At 36.9% G+C, this 14,025-nt stretch overlaps 2 protein-coding genes across 2 annotated transcripts in view; one reads left to right on the top strand and one right to left on the bottom strand.

Annotated features, from left to right (window-relative positions):
- LOC111606283 (sialoadhesin-like) overlaps positions 1-14,025 on the bottom strand; it is an 84,593-nt gene that overhangs the window by 69,881 nt on the left and 687 nt on the right. The window contains exons 3-4 of the mRNA XM_023326794.1: positions 13,167-13,547; positions 12,011-12,310 (exon numbers count right to left, since the gene is read on the bottom strand). Coding sequence (XP_023182562.1) covers positions 12,011-12,310; positions 13,167-13,547 — 681 coding nt within the window. The remainder of the gene's footprint in view (positions 1-12,010; positions 12,311-13,166; positions 13,548-14,025) is intronic.
- On the top strand, positions 2,313-5,529 carry LOC102228633 (beta-2-microglobulin-like). The gene is made up of 4 exons (XM_005803648.2): positions 2,313-2,498; positions 4,873-5,145; positions 5,366-5,405; positions 5,520-5,529. Exons 1-3 carry the CDS (start codon positions 2,435-2,437, stop codon positions 5,377-5,379), a joined length of 351 nt encoding a protein of 116 aa, XP_005803705.1. The 5' UTR covers positions 2,313-2,434; the 3' UTR covers positions 5,380-5,405; positions 5,520-5,529.

The raw sequence follows: 14,025 nt of genomic DNA, 5'->3' as shown, positions 1-14,025 counted from the left end.
GAAATTTCAATAAAGTTTGATTTTACCACTTCTTTGCATCAGGATCATACTAGAACTGCTCCAGCTCCAAAACTACAACACCTAGACACTTCAAACCTAACATACCTACCTGTTATTAGAGCAGAATAATCCAGTCCGGGTTTGAAGAGTCTAGGTGTTGTAGTTTTTAAACTAGAGTCGATTAAAGATGCGGAAGGTGGTGGAAAAATTAGGTGGAATCGCCCTTCAACCATTTTCGGAATCGGAAGATTTGTCTTAATGTGAAGGAGAGGAAAACAAAACTGAGTGGAATGCAGTTCATATCAAACCAGCAGTTCTGGGAAAATATTCTGACATCCTGCAAAGAAATTCAAGCAGAAACTTTCCACAAACTCACAAGTTCAATGGATGCAGGTGATATCAAAGTAGGTCCTATGTGAACATGTAACTCAGTCTGTTAAGATGTTTTTGATTGAAATAGCTTTTGATTTTAATACATGTGACCATTTAATGTTGCACATTCAAAGAATGACTGCAGTTCTTTATAATAATTATAATTTTGAGTTTTTTTATTTTTGAAAAAAAAAATACTGTTCTCATTAGGAGCTTTGTTCAGTAAAATTTGATTTATACTGTAATAGTTCATGACTTGAAAATTATACTGACCATCATTTGCATTGACCGTTTAAGAAAATCTGAGAAAATATCACTTGCATAATAATTTGGAACACGGTGTAATGCAAAACAATACAGCATTTCTAAGAGTAAAATACAATCTGACAGCAAAAACACAGGTTGCAATGGGAATAATGTATTTTTGTAAGCAAGTATAAATTGTTTATGGGTGAGAACAGAGTTTTAAGAGGCTTTAAGCAATACGAGGATGAAAATAAAGTTTGCTGCTCTTAATTTAAAAATGTAACCTGCTGCTTCATGACAGGGAATGAGCACAAAAAGAGTTTGTTATAGAATATTTGACAACACTAAAGTTAAAATAGGGTTTGTTTCAAAAATGTAAGTTCAGTATTCAGATAAAACAAAATGTAGCTTGTATGTTATTCACTGAAAGCTGAAGTTGCTGTTGGCAGCAAACAGATTCATGGTTCATTTCAATTCAGTTTATTTATAAAGCACAATTTCACAACTGTTGTCTCAAGCCATTTTGCAAAAAAAAGCTATTTCAGTGATGATGAGCATCATGTGGAGCCAAATCTGCCCGCAGAAAAAGTTCATGGTCCACAGACGCCTAATTAGCTGAAGCATGTTTCATTAAACAATATCAGAATTAAATATTTTAGACTAGAAATGGTTTCTCCAAATGAAAGGAAGCTAACATAAAGCTCACCTGGGGAAAAGAAGACGCTCAGTACTATGCTGATTGTTAGCATGTTCTCAGACAGAGCTGCCACAAGACTCAAAGTCCTTCATCTCTCAGACTGTAAACAAGATTAAAACTGTGACAAAAATTTCTTAAAATCAAAGCAGTTCTCAACATGAAAATTAACATTTTAATCTTGAAGTGAAAATAATGAATAAGTGAGTAGAAATGACACATTTTTAAGATATATAATGACAAATTCAAGTATTGCAACAACAATATTTGCTTACCAAAGCTGAAGATTTCAACAAATCAGGTAGTTTATTATTTAAAGTTATTGAGTAGATCACAAAGTTAGAGTCTTGCCTTCGGACCAGGTGTCACTGGTTAAATAGATTGGTCATGTATTGTCTTCTGTCTAGAGGGCACCAAACAGCTGCCAGGCTTTCTGTCGGCTTTAGGCTCCAAATGAATATATTTATTAGAATAATGTTAGAAGTATTTATAGTAATACATGTCTTAATTTTATGAAATTACTAATTTCATTAATTCAATTATCTTGTTTACATTGTTCATTATATATATATATATATATATATATATATATATATATATATATATATATATATATACATTATATACAAGCCTCTTACATATATACAGTATGTATGCCTGCATGATAAATTATAAATTAAGATCAGGCATGTCAAGCAAATATTTTGAAAAAAAAAAACTTATGTGATTCATATTTTACAAACTAACTCAAAACGTCTCAATTATTTGTTCATTTTGTTTTACTTGATCGATCCAATTATAACCAAGCTGATTTTAATTAACATTTTGACCACTAGATGGCGGTAAGACATTTTCATTGTTTGCTAGCTACCCAGAAAACTAAAAGCAAAAGAAAACGTCAATAATTTAATGTAAATTCCACCTAGCAACAGTTTCTTTGAATTTCCTTATTGGTCGAGGGAATATCACGTGGTCTTCAGTCACTTTGTTGGGCGGGGTTAGTCTTATCTGGGTCTACTAACATTTTACTTTCGATTCGAGTTGTTGCGCAGTTTGTATCATCGTTTTTATACAAAGAGAAAGCACCTTCTTCTGCCAGAGACTGTCTTAAAACAGAGAATCATGAAGGAGTTGGTTTTCCTGGTCGTTGTTCTCTACGCGTCTTCTGCTGTTGTGGCTAAAACAGGTAATTTAGTTGTGTACCGTGTTTTGTTTTTGTTTCAGCGATGTACTGTACAGAAATGGCGCCGTGTTACAAGGAAGAAGACTCGGAAAATGTACAGGTTCAGGCTTAACCATAGATATAAGCCGGATAAAATTACTAATTTATTCGTGCAGCGAGTCAGCTTCAAATAAGACTGACACATTTGTTTTAGAATAGCCGTAAGAAGGTTTCTTAAAATAAAAACAAACATGTCGCTCACTGTCTCTGTGTAAAATCGTCCTCGGTAAATACATATTTTTATTTAGAAAAGTACAAACACTTAGCTGACTTTATGGTTCTACGTAAATAGAGCCAATTTTAAAGGAATGTGTCTTTATTTTCTACATTCTGTACAATTTGGTGTATTTCTGGAAAAATACAACTGCATTTAAAGGATGTTTTTATGAATCAAGACAACTTTACCATATTACATAAATAAACTATTAACATATGTATTCAGTGATAAAAAGAAAAAGCTTTATGTTAAGATTACTTTTTATTATAGTTCATTTACAGGGGTTTTGTCTGGTATTTAACCACGTTTTCTTATGTTCCCATGTATAAACCTAGAGAATAGATGTGATGTAATGGCACATGGGAGTATCTGCCATATGAGTCAAACATTAGCTGTTGTAGTTTTATTGCCAATGTATCAAAGCAATACATTAGCTTTAGTTCAGTTTGTTTTACACGGGCCAATTTTCAACAACTGTTATTTTAAGGCACTTTACAAAGCAAATAGGTCCACATCAGAAATGTCAAATAAAATCAGTCCCATTCAAATTAAATTACATACATTTCAATTCTAGCTACATTGCAATCCAGTCAAATTCAGTGTCCAGGTTTCCCCCAGAAAACATATAAGCCCGGCGGCTGGGTTCTAGGACAGTCATTCATCCAGCAGCCCGTCTTGATTTGGATTTAAAAAAATCTTTAAAGTTGACAGGAAATTTTAAAATATCACTTGATAATTATGTTTTTGGAAGATTAATACCTGAACACCAACTATAAAGTCTGGAAAAAATGCAAATATTGTAAAAAGACTTAAAAAAAAAAAAAGTAAGCAATGCTTAGCCTGGTGGCCCGCCAGGCTTATAATACACTGGGGGAAACCCTGAGTGTGTTATGCAAAATTGCTCACTTTGCTGCAATACCTCTTCCTGATTACACTAAGGTTACTGCTGTGATTAGAACCAGTTCTTATCCATTGTTTATTACTTCGTCATGGGCCTGGAGTTTGTGAAATGTTTTTACTGTATCAAACAACACCTTGATTGAGTCTTAGAGAACTTGTTACTTATGAGAAAAAAGTTGGCACAATTAAAAAGTATATTATAATCAAGATGCTCTTCATATTTTCAATTTTACCCATGAAGTAAGAATATTATGAGGTTTTTATAGTCACCTTAAGAGACTGAGATTGTGTCTTCTGCATAAGATTGTAAAACATGTCAAAGTCCAAGAGTTTTATGTTCATTATGGACTTTAGCTGGGTACAAAGTGGAGCTTGTTTTGGTTTTAAATGGCTTATTCAAGGTGTGGGTGAGGCCACGCCAACTATTGGCAGATCGAGTTACTAGAAAACAATAATCCTAAGACGACTGTTGGACTGTAATTGTGGTAAATTGTATTCCTGAGCAGGAATGTATGGTTGGGGGTGTAGAGTTTGGTTTTGTTGTCTCCCATCCGTCTGTTCAAAACAACTTCTGTTGGCGTCTTGTCTTTTGAGACTCTCTGGGCTGGGACAGTGTTTGATGTTTCTGCTTCTACGTTCAAATTCAACCTTGTTCCTCATTCCACTCAAACAGGTCCATCCGCTGTTGGTTACATTAGTAAGAGAAACATTCCCAAACAAAGATGTCAGCGGCTTTAATTAGTCACTGCAAAATGGTGATAGACGAGTTTTGAAAGCCAACAAATTTTCTGTCCCTGAAACATGGATTGGGACATTTTTAGGATTAATGTATTTATCTCCCAGCTTCTTTCTTGTTAAGTTAATTGGTTTCTTTGGTGTTCCTTAACTGGCCTTTAGGGATGACTGTGCATTAGTATAGAATATAGAACGTGTCAACCAAAAAAAAGAATTCATGTTGGAATAAAAGAGGAAGAACCGGATATTCATTAAACCTTAGGCAGCTGCGCGGTTGTTCAACTACCTGTAACATTATATTAGAAAGTCACTAAAAGCTGCAAAGAAAAAATAAAAAACACCCCCACCTGCAGTTTTCCAAATGCCATAACCTTTATTCATCACTGCCATTTTAAGACTTATTAATAAAAAAAAAAGTGTATAATGTTTTTGAATTATTTCGAAGTCGTTTTGGAAGATGTGTTAATCTTGTGTATGTGTCGTCAGTCTCGCCCAAGGTGCAGATCTACAGTCGCAACCCTGGGCTGTACGGGAACAAAAACGTCCTCATCTGCCACGTCAGCGGCTTCCACCCACCGGAGATCAAAATCGATTTGCTGAAGAATGGACAGGAAATAAATGATTTCAAGCAGACTGACCTGGCCTTTGAGGAGAACTGGCACTACCACCTCACCAAGCACGCAAATTTCACTCCAGTGGAAGGAGAGCGCTACATGTGCAGAGTGACACATGTGGGAACGACAACACAGCATGAATGGGGTACTGCTTTTAACCTTTTGCACTTTATTGATAAAGTTGTTTGAACCACAGGGACCCGAATGAGAAGGAGGACCTTGTGGAAACTCAGTTGAAAGATATTGTTTCCCACTATACTTTAGGCTACAAGCTAAGATTTATACCGTATACATACATTTTGAAAATGATTGTCTTGAATGTTATTCATAAACTAACATAATGGATTTTTTTTGTCTTATTGCAGAGGCTGATGTGTAAGACGTACATACTGTACCACAGTAAAGGTACGTACCACAGTAACGTTTCTGTGCATTGATAATCCTGTTTTTCCATGAGTTAGTTTTCGCCAAAAATCATGGAACTTGACATGGTTTTTTTCTCTTCTGTGTAATCCACAGGTGTCTCCTGCTTGTAAAGGATGAAGTTTGAAATTTGCCTATAATGTTGAATTTGTGAATTTTGGCTCTCACAGAAAGTAAACAAGAACACAAATTGGAATTTAAAAATGTTTTTTGAACTTTCTGAACAGAGTAAAGTAAAATGACACCTAAGCCTAAAAGCTTAGGTGTCATTTTGAACGTTTTGTTTTTCTTATCTTGCCTCGGGTTATTGTCTTGGATCTGGTTATTGTCAACCTGTCTTACTTTTAGTCAGCATGGCGGCCATATGAACTGCAGGTTAGACTAAATCTAAAAAAACAATCTAAACAATCAAAATAACATTTACATTTTATCATTTACTATATTAATCACATGTGATCTCCTTTCTGATGGTGTGAGGTTAGAACAGGCTAAATATGCATTTTATCTTAACTTTCATGTTTTATATGTAAAGCTTCAAAGTCGATTAAAAAAAAATTCTGTTTAATAATAACTTAGAAATGATGTAAAGGTGCCTATTTCACTGGATTTTTGCATATATGATTTAAACAAAATAAAATATAAGATGTTATATTTCTCTGCTTTCTTTCATTTTAAAATGGTTAACATGACAATGTCTACAGTCATGTGATGACTGGATGCACTCTCCTGTTGCAAGGATTTGATGGGTTGTGGGTCATAGTTTTTTTTTTTTTATTATTATTATTTTGTTTTTTTTACTCACTAAATCAGATTAATTGTTGAAACCCCCATTCAGACTAGAATTATAAGTGTATCAACCAGTCTTTGTGGGAAACGGGCCTCTTTCTAACCTGGGAATGTTGGATTCTGGGAAAGAAACGTCCTGAGGACAAAGAAAAACTGTTCACGTTGAGCTGTTGATGAGCTACAGCGCCCCCTAGTGGCAAGAGAGAGAGACTGCAGCCTTATATTTAGAAGTAGTGTGGCCTAAAGATGGCACTATTATCTCTGATGTTGGAAATATAGACAGCCTTGATATTTGTTTCTCACTGAGATGCTAGTTCACTCAGGAAGCTGGAGCAGATTTGCCAGTTGTCTTCAAAGGAGACAGAGGTGAGCTGGAGGTATTTAATTGGGCTGTTGAAGTAAGGAAGGTTCATTTTTAATTTTATATGGACTTATTTCGGTACTTTTTTTATGACAAAGTGTTACGGCTATAATTTAAAAAAATTAGGAGAATACAGTTGTGGTATCACGAGAATAAAGTCGAAATAATACGAGAAAGTCATAGAATTATGACAATAAAGTGGTTAGAAAAGAATGCTGAAATAATGCGAGAATAAATAATATGAGAAAGTCGTAGTGTTACGAGAATAAAGTAATATTATGAATAAAGTCGTAATATCATGACTTTGTTCATATATGCTACAACAACATTTAATTCCCCTTTGGGATCAGTAACGTATTTTGGACCTTGAAATCGTGTGGATTTTGAGTAGTTATGGTGAATAGATGTCAAAAATGAACACGCAGGAGAAGATAAAGAGAACCCATAAGTAGATTTTGTTGTTGCGCAACACCCCCCCCCTCCTTTCTGTCTCTACTGTCTCACTCTCTGCTTCCTCTTCTGAGAGGGGAGATGTGCTACCAGCTCTCCATCTAACGGGTTAATTGAGTTTCCTAAATCTGCCGGGATTTACCCTGTCCAGAACTGAAGTAAACTCTGTTTAAGCTGGTTTCGAGAAACGATTCACCTGATTTTTAACGGCCTACATCCAGGTGTCCCACCCTTCTTCCCTCTGTGAATTAGCCAGACTGAGCAGCCTACAGCCAACTAGTTTCACAGAGCACACCTGTTAACGGTCGCTCGTTCTCTATTTTACAACTTGCATTTGTTATTGAACCAGGTAGGTTTTAGTGACTCGGGCGAGTCCCAAGGATGTTGTTTTAAATTTGGGCTACCAGCAACCTATAAAACATTTTCCACCTCTTCCTCTCCAGAATCAAACATCACAGCTATTTTACAACCATCAAAGAACTTTAAGGTGACTCATTAACTGAATGTCCACAACATCTTTTAGATTTTCTTTATGCTAAATATTTTATTAGTAAGGCATTTTTGCAAGGGTCAGTACAGCTTAATTCAGTAGCAGAAATAATCAAATAAGTAAAATCAATCATCTAGTCTATCTTTCCCTACTGCTGACACTGAAAACTAAAAAAGGAACCTTTGAGAGAGACGGACGGAGCCTGGCGCCTCGAACCCCAGACCTGGCACGACGACGAAGAAGGTGCTGCAGCAGGAGGAAGACGCCGATCGATGAAGGCCAGGATCTCCGCAGGTCTGATGATGAAGAAGGTGTTGCAGCAGGAGGAAGACGCCGATCGATGAAGGCCAGGATCTCCGCAGGTCTGATGATGAAGAAGGTGTTGCAGCAGGAGGAAGATGTTGATCAGCGAAGGCAGGAATCTCTGTAGGTCTGATGAGCCTCCTCTCCGCATGGATGGTGAGGTCACACAGGATTTGGTGCTGGCAGGAAGGAAGGCACCAGTTCTTCTTCTTTGTCTTTGCCTTTGTCTTCATCTTTGTCTTTGGGGTCTGAACCCAGCCGATGAGAGAAGTGCGATTTGAAGCCACAGGTTGTGGGGCTGACGGGTTGGTCCCCATGGCCGGACAGTCTTCGGCTCCGTGGCCCCGGCTCTTCTTCAGCTGCAGAGTTCTTTGTCCATCTCTTGGCTCGAAGCTGCCCGGAGGATCCAACGAACGGTTCCTCTTTTGCACCCACCTTTTATAGGGTTTCTGACTGCTTAGACAGATGATCTCATATCCATCACTGTCTTACAGACATTTCCTGATGTCTGTGCTAATGTCTCAGGGTTGCTCAACCTCCTGTCCATTGCCTGCACAACCTTTCACCTACTCTCTAAATAAGGCGTTGATCATCTCTGCTCTCCTGTTAGTTCCTTGCCTTTCACCTTTCACCTACTCTCTACCTCCAACATATCAGTGATGTTTAATTGCAGTTACACCTTTTACACCATTTCAAGTTCAATGTCAAAATCACATTTATATCACATTTATTTTCTTTAGCTTCTCTGATTTAGCATTCATTTATAATTTTATAACCATAACTTATATCACATTTATTTTCTTCAGCTTCTCTGATTTATCATTCATTTATGATTTTATAACCATAACTTATTAATTATACTTATTATAATCCTAATGTGAGTTATTACAGATGTTTTTCTGAAAAGAAACCAAGAATAATACATGATTCTAATTATTTGATGCCAAAGTTACAGTTACTTGTTTTTCTTGTAAGTGTTCCCACAAATGTTCGTGTAAATATTATTACAAGTAAACCAATATTAATATAAGTATTTTACTTTGAATCTTATCAAATTACCAAAATGTTTAGATTTCATTCTTTAAACTTTCATGATTTAAAATAAGGAATAGTCTCAGCTATTTTTATAAATCTGCAGGCTGGAACTTACTTCCTCTTTTTCCAGGAAACCTGCTTTTCTTGCTTCATGACTCTCTCTGACTGACTATGATTTCTTATGATTAAATAGAGAAAAGTAGAATTAAAGCAAAGTTTGCATGAGACAAAAACAACACACACAACCAGATTTATTTTATTGACACTTAAGTCTACTGTTGGGCCTAGATATCACTTGAGTGATTCATTTTAAAGATAACTTTATTTATTATTACTGTTAAACTAACTTTATTGACACTTAAGTCTACGGTTGGGCCTTGATGTCACTTGAGTGATTCATTTTAAAGATAACTTTATTTATTATTACTGTTAAACTAAAATCTCCAGCATGGGGAAGTGGGATGAGCTCGGATTTTCTTGACAATTTATATCAAATACAAGCTAGTGGCTTCTCATTTGGTCTCACCACTTCAAATGTGACATCGAAAAATTTACAAAGAACTTCCTGGAATCACAACAATTTCTCCATCCGTCGCTGTTTTCACCTGGGCTTACAACAAAGTCAAACCTGAAGTAAATAGCTGCTGTATTTAAAACATGTTATCAGCAACTTCTGCAACCGCACAGCTAAATAAGAACAAGAGGAAGCAGGAAGACCGCAGCTCGTACCATTAAAAACTGCACTTCTGATGAAGAAAGCGTTTCTGCAGTTTTTGAAAGTTATAATATTTACATTGAGGTTTATTTCTGTACAGTAAATCCCACAAACAGTGATCATGTCAAACATAATACATTTTAACACATTGGATTCAAATGTGTCATTTAAAGAAAATTCAATATCATTAGTCAAAATGTAACAAACCAAATAACCCAAATTTAGTACTTAACCTTATGGTTTAGCAATATTACACATACGAGTATTTTTACATTCGGAGCTATTTTGATGACTTCATGAATCGACTACAGCTTTTCATGCAGAAATTATAGCTATAGTTAGCTAATATCTACGTTTTCGTGTCTCTGTTCTGTCCAACCTTTCACTTGTAACTGTGCCCTCACAAGTTCTCCAACTGGAGGATAATACAAATGCTGTGTGTTCGGTTTGCACATTAGAAATCTGCACACCAAACATTCAGACAGCTGCAAACTGAATGGGATTAGAAGATATTAATATAATAAGAGACTGAAAATATGCAGAAATGTTGTTTTCTGTGTCATAATTCATGAAGGCGTTCAAAAACATGAGTGACATAACCCTCACAGCTCATAGAGGCCACAGATTCAACGCATTTATTCTCTATTTCTACGTATTTTCAATGTCCTTATTAATCCCTATGGAAAAATAAATGTTATTGTGACTCGAACATAAGTCACAATAACTTACTGTGACTTCATTTATTGTTTAATTGACATCTTTCTGCAAATACGTAGATGGTGATGCATGTGAGCGGGAGAAAAAAAAAAAAGCTCAAAACTCCCTGTTGACAAGCAGAAACCGTAGTAACACAACTCAAAAGAAAACAACATAAATGCACCCAGGAATGTTTTTGTTGGAATAGGGAAAGATTAGATACACATCAACGGGGTGATTCCCAAAGTGGAGAGCAGAACCAAGAGCATGAACCTACGTAACCTTAAAGAAACATGTACATTGCAATGAATTGGATTGTAACTGAGCTGAAAAGAAAAGAATACAAATTGATAAGATACAGCTTTTCTGTCTAATATCACAAGTCGGCGTATGAAACATAATTGACATGGGATTCAGGCACATGCACGGCATACTGTAAGTTAAGAATATAATATTCAAGTAGGAAACTCATTGCTCTCAGTGCTCATGTGCTGCAGGTGTGTGAGGTTTACGAGGTTCCCCTTTTCTCTAGAGCTCTGTGACTATTTGCATACATCTGTGTATATTCTTCTGAAAAAAAAAAAATAGCTGAAGCGTGCGAGTTTGAGTTTCCTGTTGAGGAAGTGTAAGCATTGCATTCACGCATTCAGGTGTAATTTTTGTACATGAGGTATTTTTAAAAAAGATTAACTACATAAAAACCTGTAAAATAAAGACAAAATAAAAAATCTAAAATCACTAACGTCTTACTTGAGCATAGAGGCATTCTGGGTCATCAGCCATTTGCCTCAAACGACTTGCTGGCTCACGAACTTTAACCTGAGCGTAGACTGTGTTAAACTCCACTCTGCAGTTGGATGGTTCAGGGCTTCGCTTTAGAAACTGAATCTCTCCATAATGGAGGGTTCGTTCTTTTTCTTCCCCCTCTGTGCTTCTTGCAGACTCGTTACTATTTTCGAACTGTAAAAGTAGAAAGGTTGAAACTGATTTCTGTAATTAAATTCCCAACTTTGGAATCTTTATGTATTCAGTCATGTGACGAATCTGCCGCGCTGTTCAGCGTATTCATACCTGTAGCCGTGGTACGGCTGCATCTGTCATCTTTTTTCTCCTCCAGCAAACGACAGCGCTGCGAAACAAATTATGGAGAATAAATCAGAAGTAAAACCGTATGAATCACATGACTGTCTGCTTTCAGACCTGGTGCAGACATATATGAAAACTGCTAGAAAAATCGCTGAACACACACTCACCAAATACAGACACCAACACCGATGATCGTAATGACTCCAGTGCAAATTTCCAGCCAGTGTTCAAATTGCTGTGACGAAACTTCCATGAAACAAACAACATGTAGAACTTAAGGTCCTCCTTTAAAGATGTACAATGAAATCATTCAGTGTTGTTAGCAATTTACCTTCAAAACTCAGAAAGATCCCTGATGATTTCTCATTCCCCAGATGATTTGTGGCCAAACAGTAATATTCTCCTCCATCAGTAACATTGAAGCTGTAAACCTGCTTCATAGATACATTCATGGCTCCATCTTTGTTGTTCCTGAACCAGGTGAAGCTGGGTGGAGGTTTGGCTCTGCTGGAGCAGCTCAGCTCCACCCAGCTACCTGCTGACACCAAATCTGATTGACTGATGGATGCTGAGGTGTTTCTAGGAGCATCTGAGGAAAATGAGACACACATGAACTTTACTGATCAGAAACAGCTGAACCATGACCTGCTGACAGGATCACTTACATGAAACACTGAGAGTCACTTCTGTGTTTACTGTCTTGTTTCCTCCAATCACAGGATATCTGGCAGAACATATGATGTTGTATCCATCATGTGTGTCTGACAGAGTGATGGTCTCCTGGATTTTAGTTGTAAAGGTTCCATCTGTGTTTTCCTCTGTTTGTCTGAGAGAGTCTTGTTGGAGATTCCAGGTGAGTTCAGGAGGTGATTGTGGACACGGAGTGAAAGCTGAGCAGGTTACAGTGACAGACTGATGCTCCTTCAGGTCAGAGGGAAGGTTAATGCTGGGACTCCAAGGAGAATCTGGGGTTTCAAATGTTAAATAGTAAATGTATTAAAGTCAATAAACATATATTGTCTCAGATTTTTGAAAGCTGGTTTTGTCATTATCGCACGTACGCCGCCTTGAACAAGTGTTTTTTCTATTTTGTCATATTACCACTGAAAAGACCACATTCTGGAAACAAAAAAATAAACAGATTTTATGCAATGAGTCAAAGTATCAATTGTAAAGTTGAAGGAATGCAAGTAAAGCACAAACAAAACTGTCCTAGTGTGTATTCAGCTGGGATAGAGACGCTGGTCAGGGTTGATGTGGAGATGGACGGAGCTAAACCCGGTTGGAGGCAGCCAGACTCGTGAGACTTGATGTCCCGCAGGATTACAACACCACCCCCACAGAAAGACTTGTGGCTTTAATTGCAGCAGGTGACGGTTTTACAAACTGTTGACCCAGAGGAACTGAATGCCTGCAACACTTGTCAGATGTTTATTGGTAGAATATTTTTAAAAATTTGTGTTATTTTCCTTCAAAAATTAGGGACTGCTGTATGTTGGTCTAGATTATAACATAAAAACCTGGTACGAAAACATTGACGTTTTGTGGCTGTAACGGGATAAAATGTGGAAGAAGAGTTGTGGATACTTTTTGTTTTGCAAGGCACAAAATAAAAACAACATTTGGAATTAAGTGTTTTGGAAAACAAACAAGCAAGCAAAAAAAAAAACTGTACACAAAGTGGACGCCACCAGCAAAAATAAAGCATTATAACTGAATGAACCTTTTTAAATATTTGATTAATTTAATGAAATTAGTGATACATTTGAACTTTCTTTCTCATTTTAATGTCATTCATTAAATAACAGAAAACTGCCTTACCTTTTATTTTTATTTCAAGAGCATGACAAATAGCCGAAGCCTTAAATCGGCCGTGTTCAATTCTGAAGTAATATGTGTCTGCATGACTTTGGTTTATGCCTGAAAACAAAGTGGTGCAGTTTTTCTCCTTCAGATTGCCAGTTATGGTCATGGGATAGACGTTTGTCGTCTCACTGCTGTTGAAAATCACATTCTGTGGAAATGTTGAGAAACTTGGGTCACTTTTCATCCAAACTCCGACAGGTTCTCCACTGGAAACGCTGTCTTCACTTTTAGCTGTGAAGTTGCAGGGAATATGTAAACAGGATCCATTCAGAGCCTCCATCGGTGTCGGCGCAGTAATGAACAGGCCCACATCGTGACCACAAGCGCCCACAGAGCCTGCAAAACCAGGGGCCACAATTACTGTTAAATTGACCCATACGTACTGTGTTTGCATTGTAAACAAATCTGCCACGGCTTCTAGCTGTCCTCACAACACATGACCGTAAGTTGCTGGACAACCAGAGAACAACTTAGAGAAGATCGCCGCACCAGGCTCGCTTTTCTTAACTTGAGATCTTCTATAAATGTACTTTTGTAACGGAACTGCAACAGGACAGAAAAATACATTGCTAGCTTACACACATATGATCAAAAATTATGTATACATAACATATTATAAACCAAAGAAAAAACAGCAACACGTGCCCAAGTGTCTTCCAAACTACGACTGGGCATTTATCGAGTCATTTGTCATGATAAGATTTTGTTTTATTGTGGCTATGATAAATTCTAATCAAGGATGGCCCAAAGCTCCCTATGTTGTTGGAATTGGCAGTTTTGCTATTTTTCTCCTCTGTTTGCTCAATAAAGGTGC

This window comes from Xiphophorus maculatus, chromosome 21 (assembly GCF_002775205.1).
Source record: "Xiphophorus maculatus strain JP 163 A chromosome 21, X_maculatus-5.0-male, whole genome shotgun sequence".
NCBI classification, from domain to species: Eukaryota; Metazoa; Chordata; class Actinopteri; order Cyprinodontiformes; family Poeciliidae; genus Xiphophorus; species Xiphophorus maculatus.
The sequence above is the reverse complement of the archived record's forward strand: the minus strand, read 5'-3'. Positions and strand labels throughout refer to the sequence as shown.